Source organism: Panthera leo, chromosome B3 (assembly GCF_018350215.1).
Source record: "Panthera leo isolate Ple1 chromosome B3, P.leo_Ple1_pat1.1, whole genome shotgun sequence".
NCBI lineage: Eukaryota > Metazoa > Chordata > Mammalia > Carnivora > Felidae > Panthera > Panthera leo.
In genome coordinates, this window is record NC_056684.1 from 45,906,370 (window position 1) to 45,924,713 (window position 18,344).

General features: G+C 35.4%; 1 protein-coding gene across 2 annotated transcripts in view; it reads left to right on the forward strand.

Annotated features, from left to right (window-relative positions):
- Positions 1-18,344, forward strand: part of ADAM10 (ADAM metallopeptidase domain 10) — a 135,638-nt gene that overhangs the window by 62,351 nt on the left and 54,943 nt on the right. For both annotated transcript variants that reach the window (XM_042941897.1, XM_042941898.1), the window contains exons 4-5: positions 240-398; positions 16,295-16,395. In XM_042941897.1, the coding sequence (XP_042797831.1) occupies positions 240-398; positions 16,295-16,395 (260 nt within the window). The remainder of the gene's footprint in view (positions 1-239; positions 399-16,294; positions 16,396-18,344) is intronic.

Below are 18,344 nucleotides of genomic sequence, written 5' to 3' on the forward strand. Positions count from 1 at the left end.
GGAGAGATAGAAGTTCTATTTCTGATTGTTGTTGTCTAGTTAAACTGTTTAGATTTTAACTAAGTACTAGTTGCTGTTCACATCTCAGTTTCAGCTTGATATATTTTATGTGAAAATTAGTTTCCCCAATAAATTTGTATCACATTTTTAAAATATATAAGAATGGCTTTTTAAAGGAGAATGAATTTAACATTTACGTGCAAATTAACTTTTCAAGAGTTTGTTCCTTTCATTAATAGGTGAAGAAGGAAGTTTTAGCCATGGGTCTGTTATTGATGGAAGATTTGAAGGATTCATCCAGACTCGTGGTGGCACATTTTATGTTGAGCCAGCAGAGAGATATATTAAAGACCGAACTCTACCTTTTCATTCTGTCATTTATCATGAAGATGATATTAGTAAGTACTTAAATTTTATCAAGTAGCCTTTCGCAAAGAGGCATATAAATAGTTAAACGTATGTGAGACATACAAAGTCTGAGGTGAAAATAGTTTCACAGCCAAAGTCTCAACTTAATGAAAAATAGATCTATTATAAAGAGGTGATTTCCTTCTCAGTCCGTGCCGTTCCTACTTTGTTGATATGATACAACCAATTCTATATGAACTATGAGTCAACAACACTGATTGAACTGGAAATTCTATATTCTGATATCAGCCGGTCATTTAATGCTGTAATGCCTTTGTGTGTGTGGCCTACTGAAGTATCATTATCTTCTTATGTAAATTTCAAAGTGGATATTTGTATAGTGTTTAAGGAATATTTTAGGTATTTGGTAATATCTAAATCCTTTGAATATTTCTTTTTGGAATCTTGAAATAATGATTTCACTTTAGCTTGGTAAGACTGAAGGTTTATCATGTTAGATTTTGTCCTCTACCATGGTCTTTATATGATGGTAATTTGTCAGGAGAGTCCTTGTTTTACATTTTCAGAGTAGAAAATGTACTTAGACTTCTCCTTTTAATTTTACCATTGTCCATATATTCATGGTCATCTAATTACAAGAATGCTTTCATGAAATAATGCAGAAATACATTCCTGTAATTTATAATGCCTCTTGAATACTTATATTTTATTTTTGACTATAATTAGACTAGCCTCTTAATTTTTTCCTATTTTCCTAACTTGGTACCTTCCTTCTGGCTTCATTTTCCATTCTACAGCCAGAAATTTATTATCAATAATTTCATTCTCACTCCTAATAATGTATGGGAAAGCCTAACCATCTTGACTTTCTGCTCTATCAGCTCTGACAGTTTCTATACTTTTTCAGTCTCTCCAGCTGCTTGTTATCGCTGATGCTGGATTGTTACAGAAAATAGCATAATTATTCTAGATGGGATGCATTTATGACTTTAGCTACTTGCTAACTCACAAATTCATTAATGCTACTTGGCTATACTTTTATTCATCCCTCTTTGATTCCTTTTCCAGTTCTCCCTCCTGGTATTTCAGACGCTTCTCAAGCTCTAAGCTACAGTCCTCTTCACATGTTGGAATATGAATTCCTCTGCCTTCCTTTCTTCCAACAGAATTACGATATACTTGATTTGCGTGTTACTTTGTAATTTTTTAGTAATTTAATCTTATTGCAGGTTCCCTTTTCTATCAGGGTATATAAATTCTTCAGCTGTGGTTTCTGTTTCTTTTGCTCCTTAAACATACCAAATACTATTTAATCTCTGGAGCAGATTATTTATAGATACTTAATGAAATCTTGAAACATTTTCCTTATAATGTGTTCTCAAAATCAAACAAGACCTTTTGGGAAAGGAGGGAGAGGAAGAGAGTAATGGACAGATTTTGAACTCATGTGTTTAATTGTATTATAATCAAATGTTATCCTTTGCTGATTTATACTTCCCCATAAGCACCCTATACTGTGTTTGTTCTGCCTTTTATGATTTCTGTTATTGCATCTTCTCTCTCATTTCCCTCCTCTTTTCTGTTTGTATGTAGGGTAAGCATATTCTGCTCTTTTTTTGCACTTTTATTTCTTCCTGTCCTATAATTGCATTTTTCCCCTTTGCATCTTACAGTAACTTCCAAATATCTTCCTTTATGTCAACCTTTCTTTTTCCCCAAAGATAATGAGTTAGCTTGTAGGATCAATGAAATTGGACATGACTGAGTTTTCTATTCTTTTTGGCATTTAACTTTACCATTGGTTTCAGCTCTTATTTTTTATTTATCCAATTAAAATATATGTTCATGCCTTTTCACATTCTTCTTATTATATACCAATAGTGGGATTAGAGCTTACAAATAGTAATGTCAAGAGTGATTTTGTTCAAATGTTTTCAACCATTTAAAAATGTAAAAGCTTTCCTTAGCTTGCATGCCAAACCAAAGGACTCAGTTGTGCAGCAGCCTGTAGTTAGCTTACTCCTTTTCTACAGGACAGATCATTCACTTTTAATTGGCTCTCTTTTTTTAATGTGTATTTATTTTTTGAGAGAGAAACAGAAAATGAAAGGGGAGGGGCAGAGAGAGAGAGAGAGAGGGAGACACAGAATCTGAACGAGGCTCTGAGCTGTCAGCACAGAGCCCAACACGGGCTCGAACCCACAAACTGTGAGATCATGACCTGAGCAGAAGTCTGACCCTTAACAGAGTGAGCCACCCAGGTGCCCTTCCCTTTTAATTGAGTCTTTAACCTTTCTGAGTAGAATAATTAAGGTTATAGTACTAATAATAGTAGTAAGAACAGTTATTACTGTTTAATGTATGTCTGGTGCTGTATAAAGTTTTTTGCTTGCATTATTTCATTTAATCCTCATAATTACACTATCAAGTATAATAGGCACACATAGTCCCCTCTCCACAACTTTATATATGAAGAAACTTAAGGCTTAGAAAACATGTCACTTTATTATGGATCTTGTATTCTTAACCGTGTGCTTTTCTGCTTCACTCAAGGGAAAAAACTGTCAATTCTAACATTACTCCAAGGATTTCTGGGGCTTTTCTGAAATCTGTAAGCCTCTCTAAAATGACACATTTGCAACTTTTGTGGTTATAAGCCAGATTCTCTCCTTAATATATTTAGCAAAGGATATTCTACTTTATGACTAATTAAAAGGGAAAGATTTTCCTTTAATGTATGTTATTATTTTCATAGAATTTTCTTAAGTCCTAATAATTTATTTTCACAACTTAATTACTGTGTGATTGTTTAGAACACTGTGTACATGCTTGAGTGAACTTAGTGTCCGTGTGTGTGTGTGTGTGTGTGTGTGTGTGTGTTATTCTCAGCAGAAGCAAATGACCCGTGAGGTATACCACCTTTGGGTATACCAACTTTGGGTAGGCATTCTGATGAGAATTTGGTTACTCTTCTTTTAATACTGTTTTTGCACCTCTTGGCATAAATCTATGAAGCCACCATGGAGAATGATATTGCTGTTCTGGAGAACCTTAGGGAATGGCTTCTGAGGTGGTACAAGAACATAGGCACAGCTTTCAGTGAAAATATTTAATAACTTCTCCAGTCACTTTGATACTCAGATGTGGTGGTGATAACCACATGTATTTATCATCTTAAATTCACACTTGTTCAATTCTGTACTTAGTAGTAAAAAGCACTTTCTTCTAGTACATAGAATTGTGAACAGTTATGACAAGGGTCAGAGTACCACTTAATCCTTTGTTCATGGCTTGTAAATTTGTAAATTAGATAATCTGCATAAGCAGTCTTGCTTTCTTGCCTATTTATATTCAGACATTACAGTAAGAATTCATTGATGTCGCTGTTTTTGGTTTCAGCAGCTTAGGGAGTGTTAGAATGTGGATTTAAAGGTGGCCTTGTAGATCAACTAGTTAAAACGGTTTCAGGGTTTAATTCATTTGGTCAGGATCATACAAGTTAGTGACAGACGTGGTAGGGAGAAAGCGTAAGAGGTAATGTGTCAGAGAACTGAGGCATGCCATGTGTATGAGAATGGAGTAGAAGGGAAATCAAGATGATGCACTAGAATAGCTTTGTGACCTTATGGGAAGGTCTTACTTTTTTTATGCAAGTAAATAGGTCTCAGTTTCTATGTATAAAATGAGGGCATTAGACCAGATCTTTAATATCCCTTATCTCTTCTAAAATTGGGTGATATCTAACTACTTTTTCTGTAGAGCTGGAAATATTTTTGATTTTGCTGATTATCAAATGACTATATAAAAATTACATTTTTGCCTGTAAATGAAGTAGAAGTGTGTCCACTGCCATTAACATTTTTCTTTTGAACGGTTGTGTAATATTTTGTTGTTTCATTGGTGAATGTATTGTTTAGCAACCCATCAACTACGTGGACATTTAAATTCTTCCCCCCTTTTTACTATTAAACACTGCTGTGGTATACATTATCTTCAAAACTGCTTATATGTAACGTATACTATTTGATAGTTTTTTGGCATTTGTGTACATCTGGGAAACTATCACCATAGTCAAGATAGTGTATGTATCCATTTCCCCCCAAAATCTTCCTCCTACTCAGTGTAGTCCTTCTCTTCTCAACCCTTTTTTCCTCAGGCACTAAACTTGCAGGCTAGTTTTCATTTTGTAGAATTTTATGTAAATGTGATTTTATATTATGTACTCTTTTTTTTTTAAGTTTATTTATTTTTGAGAGAGAGAGAGAGAGAGAGAGAGAGAGAGAGAGAGAAAGCACATGCTCATGAGTGGGGGAGGGACAGAGGGAGAGGGAGAGAGAGGATCTCCAGCAGGATCTCTGCACAGAGCCTGACATGGGGCTTGAAGTCATGAACCACGAAATCATGACCTGAGCCAAAATCAGGAGTCAGATGCTTACCTGACTGGGCCACCCAGGTGCTCCTGTATTATGTACTCTTAAAAAAAATCTGACTTCTTTAATTTAGCACAATTTTTTTGAGATTCATCTATGTTTTTGTGTATATTAATAGTGCATTACTTTTTATTGATGAGTAGTATTTCATTGTATGGATGTTTATGCATTCACCTGTCAATGGACATTTGGGTTGTTTCTAGTTTTAGGTTATTAAAAATAAAAACTCTAAAGCTTTTGATAGTAGCCCATCAACTACTGATTGATTAAACATCATTTTACGTATGATAAATTTGAAAAAAGACAGGAGGATGAAATACATACTAAGGACTTTTAAATGCCTTGGTCTGTTACCTGAGGTCTAGAAAGGAGACATTTTGGAAACTTAAGATGAACCTTGTGGAAGCAAGAGAGCAGAAGAAACACTGATCTTATAGATTCTTTTTCCCCCAAACCAACACTCATCCTTCGAAATGCAATTCAGAAATAATATTTCTAGAAGTCTTTTCTGGCCCGTCAGTTCTGGGTGTCCTCTCTTTACTGCCATTTATGTATCGGCGAGTTGTTGCTGTGTTTTGAATCCAGCAGTTTACAGGTCAGTGGTCCATATGATTGACCTCTGAGAAGAGGCATGGAAGGAAGACAGCTGTTGACTGGATGAGTAATTAAATTCAACCGATATTTAACTGTTTATGAACTGTGGATAATTGCGGCAACACTTAACACTTGGTGAATTTAAATGGATTCTTGTTTATATATGTCTAATATCCCAGCTAGACTGTAAGTTCTTTGAGGATGTGTACTCTGTGTCTATTTATTCTTGTATTGCTGATGTTTGGTAACAGTTTTTTTTTTCCTCATTACTTGTTTTGTAAAGAAATTGACGCAATGAAAAATAACACTGACACACAATTAGGAAATTTATGTGCATACACGCCCTAATTTTGAACAGGTTCTATTTTATGTGAATCTGTAAAGTAGTTAGGGATTTAGAGCACACCTTCATGTAGAAACAGTTTTAAGTTGCAGACAGTTCCTAGTTATTGCGGATGGAATGAAGGCCAAAAGGAGGTTATTGGAGTCAGCAGTTTATAGGTCTTTGGTTAATGGATGACCTTTGAAGAGGAATGGAAACCAGCTGCTGACTGAAAAATTAAATTCAACAAATGTTTATTGATTTGTGAATGTATAGGAAGGATTAAGACTTCAAAAGAAAATCCTCCAGGGGAATTTCCAGTCAGTAACATCGTCAGAATGTGATAAATGCTTAAGCAAAATGTCATCAGAGTACTGAGGGTAGTGCACACTGAGGGAGCCTTAGGGATCCTTAGGAATACTTCTTAGGGGAGATGGCATTTGACTTGAACCTTGAACATAGGGTAGACTTTTGGCTGTTAGAGAAAAGAATCTCTGAAGACAGGAGAAAGGTAGCTATTACTCTGGCTGATAATATTTGTTTTTAGCTACCACAGCTCAGGGACTTCAGAAAAGAAATGAAACTGGCATCTTCTTTGGCCTGGACTCACCCATTTTCTCTATCCCAGACTGAATAAATGGAAATAATGGTCATGTTGATTCAGTATGTTACAGGTTTTCAATACATGTTTCAGTTGTAAGTTTTACAGGTTTAATGATTAGTTATTTTAAAAATTTGAGTGTGGTTGACACATGATTAATTTATTTATTAACATTATTTGAGTGCCTAATTTGTATAAGATAGTTTGAGATCCTGTGGACACAGAGGGTCTTATCCTAATGCACCTTAGAGTCTAGTGATTCTCTTTATAATTGATCAGAATAATAGAGCAACAGTTCTCCTACTGACCTGATGCCCATGATCTGCTTGGCTCCCAACACTAACCCTTTCTTCTTAAAAACCAGGGATGGGGAAGGACATGCTTGTCTCAGCTTCCCATCTCTGTTTCCTGGGAGATGAGTATTGTGAGTATATGTGGAAAAGGGGACCATCTTCAGCTTCCTCTCCTTCCCAGGGACAGTCATACTATGCCTTTCTTCCCATGCTGTCCCCACCCTCCCCAAATAGAAACTGGATGTGGAGAATGGGGACAGGGTGTTTGGGAGAAAGGGACTCCTATCCCCTGGAGTTAGAAGAAAGGACATTTGGGGTGTGTCCTAGCTATTCCTTTATTCCTCCAAACTCCTCTGTTCTAAAATAAAATAATAAAATAAAATAATAAAATAAAAAAAAAAAATAAATAAAATAAAATAAAATAAAAATTAAATAATAAAATAATGGCCTACTTTCCCTTTTTACTCTACATCAGTGAATCCTTGTTGGTTTTTGGCAACTTTAGGAATAAATGGCATTTTTGTGGGCAAGAACCCTACCCACCTACCCTCCAGATATTAACAAAACAGCTTTTTGTTCATTGTCTGTCTGTGGAGTCCGTCTGTTTTAAACTCAATTAATACAATAAAAATTAGATTATTTCATTGGATTTGGTAATTTATAGCATGTTAATGGAGAGATTACACCAAATGTTTTGACTGTTAGAGTCATCTCATAGGCAAGACCTTGGTTTTGCAGTCACATTTCTTTTTTTTTTCTTTTAAAGTTTATTTATTTTGAGAGAGAGAGAGAGAGAGAATGCATGTCCTCACACACCACCACATGTGCAGGGGAGGGACAGTGAGAGGGACAGAGAGAATCCCAAGCAGACTCCGTGCTATCAGCGATCATGCGGGACTTGATCTCACTAACTATGATCATGACCTGAGCTGAAACCAAGTGTCTGAGGCCTAACCGACTGAGGCATCCCTGCAGTCAAAATTCTAACCTGTCAGTCACAGTGAGGTGGGGAAGCCTTACTGGGAATAGTGAGGATGCAAGGTCTACTCTAGTTAGGATGCAGTAAGCAGTGGGTGTTTTATGTACCAGTTCTGTTGGACAGAGAATCTGAACAGTAAATATTTCCCTCTTCCTGGAGTGGATGATTGAGAGTTAACTGGAACTGTTTCCTGCTTGAGGTAGTATCACAATATATGTATTATTTATATTTGTCCCTCCTACAGCAAAACAAAAGCAAGAGTTTGGCATGCAAAAGGACTGGAAGAAAGGCAATAGATTTAAAGCTGATCTTTGTTTTAAATAGGCTGAATATTCTACACCAATGATTCATTCTTTGTGAAAGAATATGCTGTTTGGCCTTTTCAGGGGAACTACAGTGCATCCTATGATTTAGCATCACAATGAGGGCTTATTCATTAGTTGAACAAAGGCTTTTTCTAGAAATGGGAATTATATTGTCAGTAATTTTAGAGGGAAAATGTCATTGTCCATTTTCATAGTTAATGTGGTGACCAGGGAAAATAGGGTCTTTTAGAAGTTTTGAAAGTATGTAGGGAAAATTCTACACTTGATTCCTTTTTTTTTTTTTCTGTTGGGGCAGTTTTGTGCTGACAGGATTTGAAGCATATGTAAATATTGTTTTGTTGCTTTGGAAATATATTTTTTACCCTAAATATCCAACTTTCAAAAAGGTATATCTCTAGTTGATGATATATAAAATACAATTTATAAAGAAATAAAACACTATATTTTTCTTTAGATCTAATTCTTCATGTTTCTAATGTTTTAAAGTATGGTGTACTAAATAATAGTTTTATTATTTTCATTGTCCTATAGATTTATAAATAATAGGAGTTTTAGTATTGAGAGTTTTACTATATTTAGTAAAAAGGTATTAGTATTTTAGTATTTAAATATTTTAAAGCCTGGGAACAATTATAATTTTCCCCATTGATATTAAGATCATAGTTTGCATAGTTTCAGCTGGCACAATCAGTTTTATTGCTGCTGTTCATGTGGTAAAGCAGTGAGTGCCTACAGTTAACTGGGTAAATAAGATTGAGAATGGACTCTGGAAATAAAGTATCCATGCCAGGTAGCACAAAGGAGCTGCTAGGAGTTACAGATTATGATTTTTGAGTGAGAATAGTCATAGTTACCAGTTTTTTTTAGGCCTATTCATTTGCAGGGCTGTAGGTAGAAAGTTCATTTTAAACAGGATTTGGTTGAGAGTTGGGATTGGGAAGGGAAAGGAAGTTTTAAGCCAATGCAGTGAAGTAATTATGATAATACTTGACTATTGGATTTAAGCTGAATAAACAGAAGAAAGAATATTCATAGATAGTGAGCAAGGTGGTAACATTGGTAAATGGAAAGTTCTTAGTGGTGTTGCAAGATTGTTGGAGGGAGTGTTGTGAAAAGACAGCCATGGAAAGAAAGTAGGATGTGCAAGTTGAGATTGTAAATGGGTTTCACTTATTAGTAATGACAGGTTCAAAAGAATTATTATGTAAGTGAGAACTTCAGGTAGGAGAAGATCATTGGAGAAAAGGTAAGTGTACTGGAAGGATCATCAACATTAATGTTGGAATCACTAAGAATTATGTTGGGATGATGTTAGAGAGTGACAGTGAGTTAAGAGCTAAAAATAAGGAAATAAAGGGAAGTAGTGATCTGGGGGGCAGCAAATACCTATAATGAGTTAGAGTAGTTGGTGGTATAGTCTCATGAATATAAAAGCTGGGTTACAATGACAATAGTCCTTGAGGGTCCCAAGGCAGAAGGTGGTAGATAGTTGTGAGTGTTTAGAGACATGAGGGGCAGGGGAATGTCTTCCCTAAAACAGGAAGAGTTTTTGGGTCCCCCCTTGATTCTTGCTGGAGCCTGCCTGATGGAGTTGGACAGTGCTGCAGGAGTTTCTTGACTCTCCCAGGTGGTGGACCAGAGGAGGTGATTTTCTTAAACATAGGTAGTCTCTTGATTCCAGCCATACAACTTATTGGAGGTGGGATGAGGCTGAGTGATCTATCTTCCTATAGGCCGTCCTTTCACCCTGGGGAATAATGGCCTGCTAGGTGATGGTTGTGTTCTTAAGTTTCTACTGGCTTCCTTTCAACTGCTGCTGATGTTAGCCTATAGATGGTGTGCTATTATACTAGTATTTGTTTGACTTCTTTAAAATATATATATTTTTAATATTTATTTTATTTTTGAGAGAGAGACAGAGTGTGAGTAGGGGAGGGGCAGAGAGAGGGGAGACACAGGATCCAAAGCAGGCTCCAGGCTCTGAGCTGCCAGCACAGAGCCTGATACGGGGCTTGAACTCAAGAACCACGAGATCATGATGTGAGCTGAAGTTGGACACTTAACTGACTGAGTCACCCAGGCGCCCCAATATGTGTTTGACTTCTGACTGTGGAGGAATGGTAGAAAGAAATCTACCCTAACATCAGCTACATGTATAGTGTCACAAATACGTATGTGTGTGTACACCTATGTATGTTTATTTATGTCTGTAAATATATTAGCTTTATGTATTTTATCAAATAGATGAGATACCCTTTAGGCAGTACTTGTTTGCTTACCTTAACCTTTAAAAAAAATTTTTTTTAATGTTTATTTATTTTTGAGAGAGAGAGATAGAGTGTGAGCCGGGCAGGGGCAGAGAGAGAGGGAGACACAGAATCCGAAGCAGGCTCCAGGCTCTGAACTGTCAGCACAGAGCCCTACACGGGGCTTGAACTCACAAACCGTGAGATCATGACCTGAGCTGAACTTGGACGCTTAATCAACTGAACCACCCAGGCACCCTTGTTTACCTTAATCTTAATGCTCAAATGCCGAGCATCACTGGCAATGTATTGATGACAAGAGTGTCAATGTGTCTAGTATTATTAATATCTGGAAAGTATTTATATTTTATTGGGTTACTATATAATAGGGACTGCTGGGTTTATATAAATCAGACGTGTATATTCTTCTTTGGCTTCCCTTATTGTATTAAAGAAAATGATGTTACACTTTAAAACAGGGACATTTTTGTTTTGTATCTGAATTCAGTAAGATAATACATTAAATGCCATGCACATTTACTGGTTCAAATGTTTGGAAGTTTAAATTCTCTTTTCCAGAAATACTTTGTAGTAGCTCTTTTTTGCCTGTGTAGAAACAGATTAAAAATATATTTGTTAGTGTGTTTTGAATGGAGGTAAATCCCAATTCCTATCATGATCAGATTATTTTTGTTATTTCTCAAGTGTGAATAGTATCAAGCTAATCAAATGATTTATATCTTGAAGTATTTTAGTTGAACTAAATTATATATAATATATATAAATTATATATAACAAAAATGTTATTTTGACATATGTATTATGTGGTGGACTTATAACCACATTGCTAACAAGCTTCACAGCTCTTTTGCTTTCTAAAACTGAAAATCTTGCATTGAGTAAATTTTGAAAAATTCTTTGAACAGTGATAATAGTACATTTCCCTAAGCATGTAAAATATATTATCTGGGTAGTATAGGGTTTATGAGATTTATCTTTAGTTAAAAGATAGAATTATTACTGTACTGTATCAGTCTTCAACTTAACTATATGATGATTTTTTGGCAAGAGTTCTGACTGGAGATAAGTGAAAAGTAGTTATAAATGAAAACATTCAGAAAATGACAATAAATACTAACACTGCTAAAGAATTTCTGATATCCTAGTCTAAGATTATTTTGGTACTGTCGGTGATTGGAAAAAATTGCTAAATGCCATTGGAAAGCAGGTATAAATGAATTGTTCTGTTCTCCTTGACAAACGTTTTCACCATGTATTAAGGCATTGCTAACTGCAGTACCAAATAGCTCCCATATTCAGTGACAAAATGCACTAAAAATTCATTAAACAGTGACAATGTAATGTGAGTATTCCTTATTAGGCAGCTTTTCTTCAATAAGTAATTCAGGAATCTGGGATACTTTTTAAAAAAAAATGTTTATTTTTGAGAGAGAGAAGAGAGGGTAAATGAGAAGGGAAGGAGGCAGAGAGAAAGGGAGACACAGAATCCGAAGCAGACTCCAGGCTCTGGGCTGTCACCCAGATGCAGGGCTCGAACTCACAAACCGTGACCTGAGCGGAAGTTGGATGCTTAACCCACTGAGCCACCCAGGCGCCCCAAGAATCTGGGGTACTTTATTTCATGCTGTTCCCAGGTTATCTCCCAGGAGACATTCAGGTGAAAAGACCATGGAGGATCCTGGCTAGTGCACTTCCCTACTGCTCACGTTCCTTCAACTTGAACTTGGTTATATGTCCTACCTAACTTGGAACGGAGGTGGAGAATTCAGTCTGCCTTTGAACACAGGATAATGAGGACCTGTTGGTCAATGGCTGCCAAACTAAGCCAAGAGTAAAATTGTTTATTATTTTTTTTAATGTTTATTTATTTTCTGAGAGAAAGAGCTTGAGCTGGGGAGGGGCAGAGGTGGGGAGACAGAGGATCTGAAGCAGGCTCTGTGCTAACAGCAATGAAACCAATGTGGGGCTTGAATCCTAGAACCTGAGGTCATAACCTGAGCTGAAGTTGGACGCTCAACCAGATGCCAGAAAAAATTGTTTTTCAAGTAAAAATTTTGAATAGTTAAAAACTTTTTTATTGGTTAAGTGACATACTGATACGAAGGGTTTTTGGGAAGTTTATATATTTTAGTAAACACATTAGTCCCTCTGCCCCCATTTTCTTTCTTTCATTTTTCCCTTTCCTCTTTCTTTCCTTTCCCTTCATTTTCTTTCTTCCCTCTCCTCCCCTTTCCTTCCCTTGCCTCCTGTCCTCTCCTCCTGTCCCTTCTCCTCCCCTCTCATCTTTTTTCCTTTCTTATTTCTTTCCTTTTCTTTTACTTTTTCCTTTTTCGTTTCCTTTACCCTTTCCCTTTCCATTTCCCTTTCCCTTTCTTTTCCTTTCCTTTCCTTCTAGTAGTTGCGTGGCATGCGGGATGGGGAGACCAAGGATATTTAGGGAAAGTTCACTTGAAAATTGATTGTAATGATTTAATCACAGGGTTTGTTTTTTGAAAGGCTAAGTTAAATAGTTTTTTATTTGGGAGTGGGGTCATCAGTGTTCCATGCTCATGTGTCTGTGCTCATGTCTGTGTGAGAGATAGTTTGGATTTGGCACTTCTTAATTAAGATGGTTTTAAGAAATATGATAGAACTATAGTTTAAAGTAGTTCTTTTTTTTAAGTTTTTAATTTTAAAGAAAATACAGTTAACATGCACAGTTGTATTAGTTTCAGAGGTCAAAATAGCTCTTTTTTGTGTATGTTTTGGGAGATGTTTAATTCAACTATAAGAATTTCATCAGATGGTAAATATATATTTATTTCATTGATTTTAATTAGCCTAAGTAAGTGGTGAAATAGATTCTTATTAACTTAAATACTGACTTAATAAACAAATCTAAATTAGGGCACCACACACTGACCCATTAATGGAAAAATAAAAACATAATGTACTAATTGAATCATAAATTTAGTTGCTTATCACATTGGAACAGAAACTAAACTTTTGAAAATGTATAGTTTCATCCATTTTATATGGCAAAATATTTTGTGTATCAGTAATTCTGAGTACAGTTTTTACTTATCTGCCTAGTTGCTGCCACAGTCATCAGCAGAGGGGTTCCTCCTTATACACATTGTTATCTTAGATAAACCATTTCCTTAGCCAGGAGTTCAGGGAAAACTAAGCCAAAGAATCAGTCCACATTCTTAGTTACTAGAGACTGGACTGTCCTAGCATGGGAGTAAAATAAAATAGTACAAAATTATGGATTTATAAATAATATCAAACTCTGAACCTGGCTTTTTAATAAAAATTAAAGTAAGGAGCAAAATTTCAAGGGATCTAAATTCTGTTAACTGCAAAAGGTGCTTAAGTATGTGTATACACTTGTCTATGAGTATGCCTGTATAATTTTTCCTTATTTATTAAAATGAGTGTTCTTGGTATGGAGGAACTTCTTCACGTGGTGGTTCAGGCAAGTTAGATTCCATTAAGAATCTGGGCAAGGCTTATTGGGATATTTTCAGGTTAAAATTATAGTATCAGAAGATGGTATTGTGATAATAACCCCAAATATTCTAAAAGGTGAGAATTAAAACTCTGGGCATATTCATATTGAAAAACTTTTCAGCCTTTGTGGTAGATTCTTATTAGATACATGTTGGATGATATTGTATTTTCCCACAGCCAAACTTTGAAATGGTAAAATAATAAATGTATTAATTTTTTTCTCATTTAGCACTTCAGTTGTATGTTTTCCACTTTGAAATCATTTAAGTTTGTTCCAACAATATTGCAGTCCTTTAGTCCTAATTTTATTTTGAAAATTTCAAATGTAAATTCATCCCCTAAAACGCATATCCCTAAGCATATGTACATTTTCCTAAATAGCTAGTAGTGTTTCACCCCTAAAAATTTTAACATTAATTCAGTAATACCATATTTTTTTGGTATTAATTTAAATTGGTATTAATTTGGTAAAAAGAATCACATTTTTTCAGTTGTACTAAAAATACCTTTTTGACATTTGTTTATTATGTCTTTTTTAGTGTCTCTATTGCCAGGCTCCCCACCCTTAGTTCTCAACTTTTTCTGTTTTTTTTTCCCCCCTTTAAGTGACATTGCTGATTTTCACATGTCTAGGTCCGTGACTTAGGATATTCTGCATTTTGGTGTGTGTTTGATTGTTTATTCATGATTAGGTTCAATGAGCATATTTTGTCAAGAATACTGTAGAGGGATAGCTGGGCATTCCTTATTGCATTGCGTCAAGAGGCACATATCTCTCTACTACTGGTAGTGCTTCGCTTCATTACCTGGTAAATGAAGTGATCATTACCACATCTTTAGTGTGAAGTTATCTTTTTCCTTTATAATTAGTAAGTAATTTATGGGGTGATACTTTCAGTGACCATGAATATCCTGTTACCTCATATCTTTCACCTAGTGGTTTTAGTATCCATCGATGATCCTTACCTAAGTCACTTTATACATGTGAGGTTATAAAGTGGTACCTTTTTAAGTCTATCATCTCACATTTATTGATCAGAATTTTACAGCTTTTGCAGTCTTGACCTCTAATAAAAAACTAATTTAAAGTTTAAGTCAGAGTTGTTAATATCAGTAAATGTAGGTTGTCCATACCACTACTTCTTAACTGCCAGTTTAAATTTGTATTGTATTGGGGTACCTGGGTGGCTCGGTTGAGCGTCCGACTTTGGCTCAGGTCATGATCTCACAGTTGGTGAGTTCGAGCCCCGCGTCGGGCTCTGTGCTGATAGCTCGGAGCCTAGAGCCTGCTTTGGATTCTGTGTCTTCCTCTGTCTCTGCCCCTCCCCCACTCATGCTCTGTCTCTCTTTCAGAAATGAATAAATGTCAAAAAAAAAATTATGAATAAATAAATAAATAAATAAATTTTGTATTGTATTATGATGAGCACTGGGTGTTATATGTAAGTGGTGAATTGCTTAATTCTGCTCCTGAAACCAGTATTACACTATATGTTAACTAGAATTTAAATAAATTTGAAATAAAATTATTACTATTTCCAAAGCAATAGGCCACTAGTATCCACTATAGGTTCTAGATTTTTTTTTTTCTTTTTTAAAAAGTTTATTTATTTTGAGAGAACGAACGTGAGGAGGGAAGGGGCTGTGTAGAGAGGGAGAGAGAGAATCCCAGGCAGGCTCCACGCTGTCAGTGCAGAGCCTGTCGCAGGGCTCCATCTCACAAACTGTGAGGTCATGACCTGAGCCAAAACCAAGAGTCATAGGCTTAACCAACTGAGCCACCCAGGAGCCCCAAGGTTCTAGATTTTCTTAAGAAACTGCCTGCAGTATTTCTAATTATAGTTCTGTGTATTATGTCTTAAACTACTTAAGGACTTTTCAGTGCTTCCCCTCTCACCCATGTCTTGGTATTTTTATTTTGACAGTTCTCTTAATTATGGTAACTTGATTAAATTATGAAATATGTTCATGAATATGGAGAACCCTAATAAGGGAGAAGTACATGAAATTTGACAGAATGGAATAAACTTTTAAAAGACTAAAAATAATCACTGCTTAATTATAAAGGGAAAACAAATGATGATAAAATTGTTCCTGGCTAATAGCATTCACTTGAATTACACATGGAAGAAATTTAAACTCAGTCTCCTTTTACTATGCCATGGAGCATGTTCCTAAATCACTTTTCCTTGAGTCCAGTTGGTATTCATTGAAGGAATTCAAGCCAGTAGAATATTATATTAGTCTAACTGTAGTTCAGCTTGAGGTGTACATGTGCAGCATATGAAATTTAATGTGAAGGGAATGTTATAAATTACAAAATGAAGTAAATTTCAGTATTAACATACTTTATATATCTGAAGCAGGAAAGGTTGGGAAAATTAAACCTAGAATAAGGAATATTATTGTTCTTTTTAGAATTCACAAATCATCTATATGACAAAAATCTAGAGACCAGTGATATTTTATTGAGGGAAAACTTACAAACCTGCCAGGTTTTAAAATGAGAATGCTCAACAAGTATTGGTGGCTTTCATGAATTGTGACATTGTTTTTCATTTATCAGGTAATTAGTAATATCAAGCATGTGATAGTAATGACACTGCTTCTTTGTGTTGTAGACTATCCCCATAAATATGGTCCACAGGGGGGCTGTGCAGATCATTCAGTATTTGAAAGGATGAGGAAGTACCAGATGACTGGTGTAGAGGAAGTAACACAGGTAAGGATTTTAATACTAGCTTGCATTTAAGAAACGGAAATGGTCTTTGGCATGTGTTCCTGCATTAAAAAAACATATGTTCTGGAATTTCTGAAAGATTTATGCCTCTGTGGAGAGATGATGATGATGATGATGATGATGATGATGATGATTATAAGTTAAAACTTCTTTAAAATTCTTTTAATGTTTATTTATTTTTGAAAGAGAGAGACAGAGTTGGGGAGAGGCAGAGAGAGAGGGAGACACAGAATTCAAAGCAGGCTCCAGGCTCTGAGCTGTCAGTACAGAACTTGACGCGGGGCTTGAACCCACAAATCTTAAGATCATGACCTGAGCTGGTCGCTTAACTGACTGAGCCACCCAGGCGCCCCAGTGACTATTGTGTTTTTTTTTTTTTAACTCTTTTTTTGACCTTCTTAAAAATAGTTATTCAAAACACAAATTTAAATGAAAAAATTATATTTATGGTAAACATTTATTATGTATTTTGTCATCCTATAAGTAGTAAGATAGAGTAATGTTGCTTGAGTTTCTTGAGTCACAAATGCAGATTTGTGCATTTCTTGATCTGCAGAGTGGGACAAACAATTCTATTTCAGGGGATCTTTCAAATACAAGTGAGATTTTATTTTTGCACTTGTTGAACAGTTATGTATCAATCTTCTAACATGTTAAAGACTGGTAGGTTCTGGGAGTATGTGGAAATGAAGATACAAGCTTGTTCTCAAAAAGTTAATACAACTTGACCCTTGAACAACATGGTAGTTAGGGGTGCCGACCCTCATGCAGTTGAAAATCCACGTGTAACTTTTGACTCCCCCAAAACTAATAGCCTACTATTGACTGGATACCTTACTGATAACACAAATAGTTGATTAATGGATTTTGTATGTTATATGATCATATAGTGTATTATTACAGTAAAGTAAGCTAGATTAAAAAATGTTATTAAGAAAATTAGAAGGAAGAGAAAATACATTGACAGTACTGTAGTTTATGTATGGAAAAAAAATCCACATATAAATGGACTCACACAGTTCAGACCTCTGAAGGGTTTGTTCAGGGATCAACTGTAGTTTAATTGGAGACAGAAACAATTGAGAGTGATAAGAGATGGAGGATTAAGCATAAAAGGAATAGTTAATTTAGTCTAGGAAGTATTTGAGGACAGCAATCAGAAACTAAAAGAATAAGGAGAAGTTAGGTTGGCTGCAAAGAGATAGGAAGACAGGAGGAGTAGTGTATACAAAGGAGAGATAACAAGACCAGTAAAAATTTTTAACTCCAGGGGCGCCCAGCTGACTCAGAAGACAGTGAAAGAGCATGTGACTCTTGATCTCAGGGTCTTGAGTTTGAGCCCCTTGTTGGATACAGACATTACTTAAAATAAATAAGTTAAAAAAAAAAAAAAGAATTTTTAACTCCAGGGTGGAGTGCAAACCTAGAGACTAGGAGACTAATTAGAAGTTATTTCAGTTGACAATAGTGGCCTGTACTAAGGTATTGGTGATATGAATAGAGAGGACAAGACTACAGATTGCTAAATATAAGAGTTTAGCAGTGGCTCGATACAATATTCATATATGAAAGTAGGTTGCATTTCTTTATATCAGCAGTAGACTACCAGAAATGTAATGAAAGAGAGGACATCATTAATAATAGTATCAAGAATACCATGTATTGAAAGAAGCAGTGTAACAAAGGATTATAAGGGTTAAATAAGGAAAATTGTAGAACTTTGGAAGAAATGTTAAAGAAGATTGATTTTAAATAAAAGGAGAGATATACCATATTTGTGGAAAATAATACCTCATATTATAAAAATACCAATTTTCCTCATATTGATTTGTAGGTTCACTGCAATTCCAATATAAATTACAACAGGGTTATTCACACCACACGATGGGTTGAGAATGTTATACAGAAAAGTAAAGGCTAAGAAGAAGTAG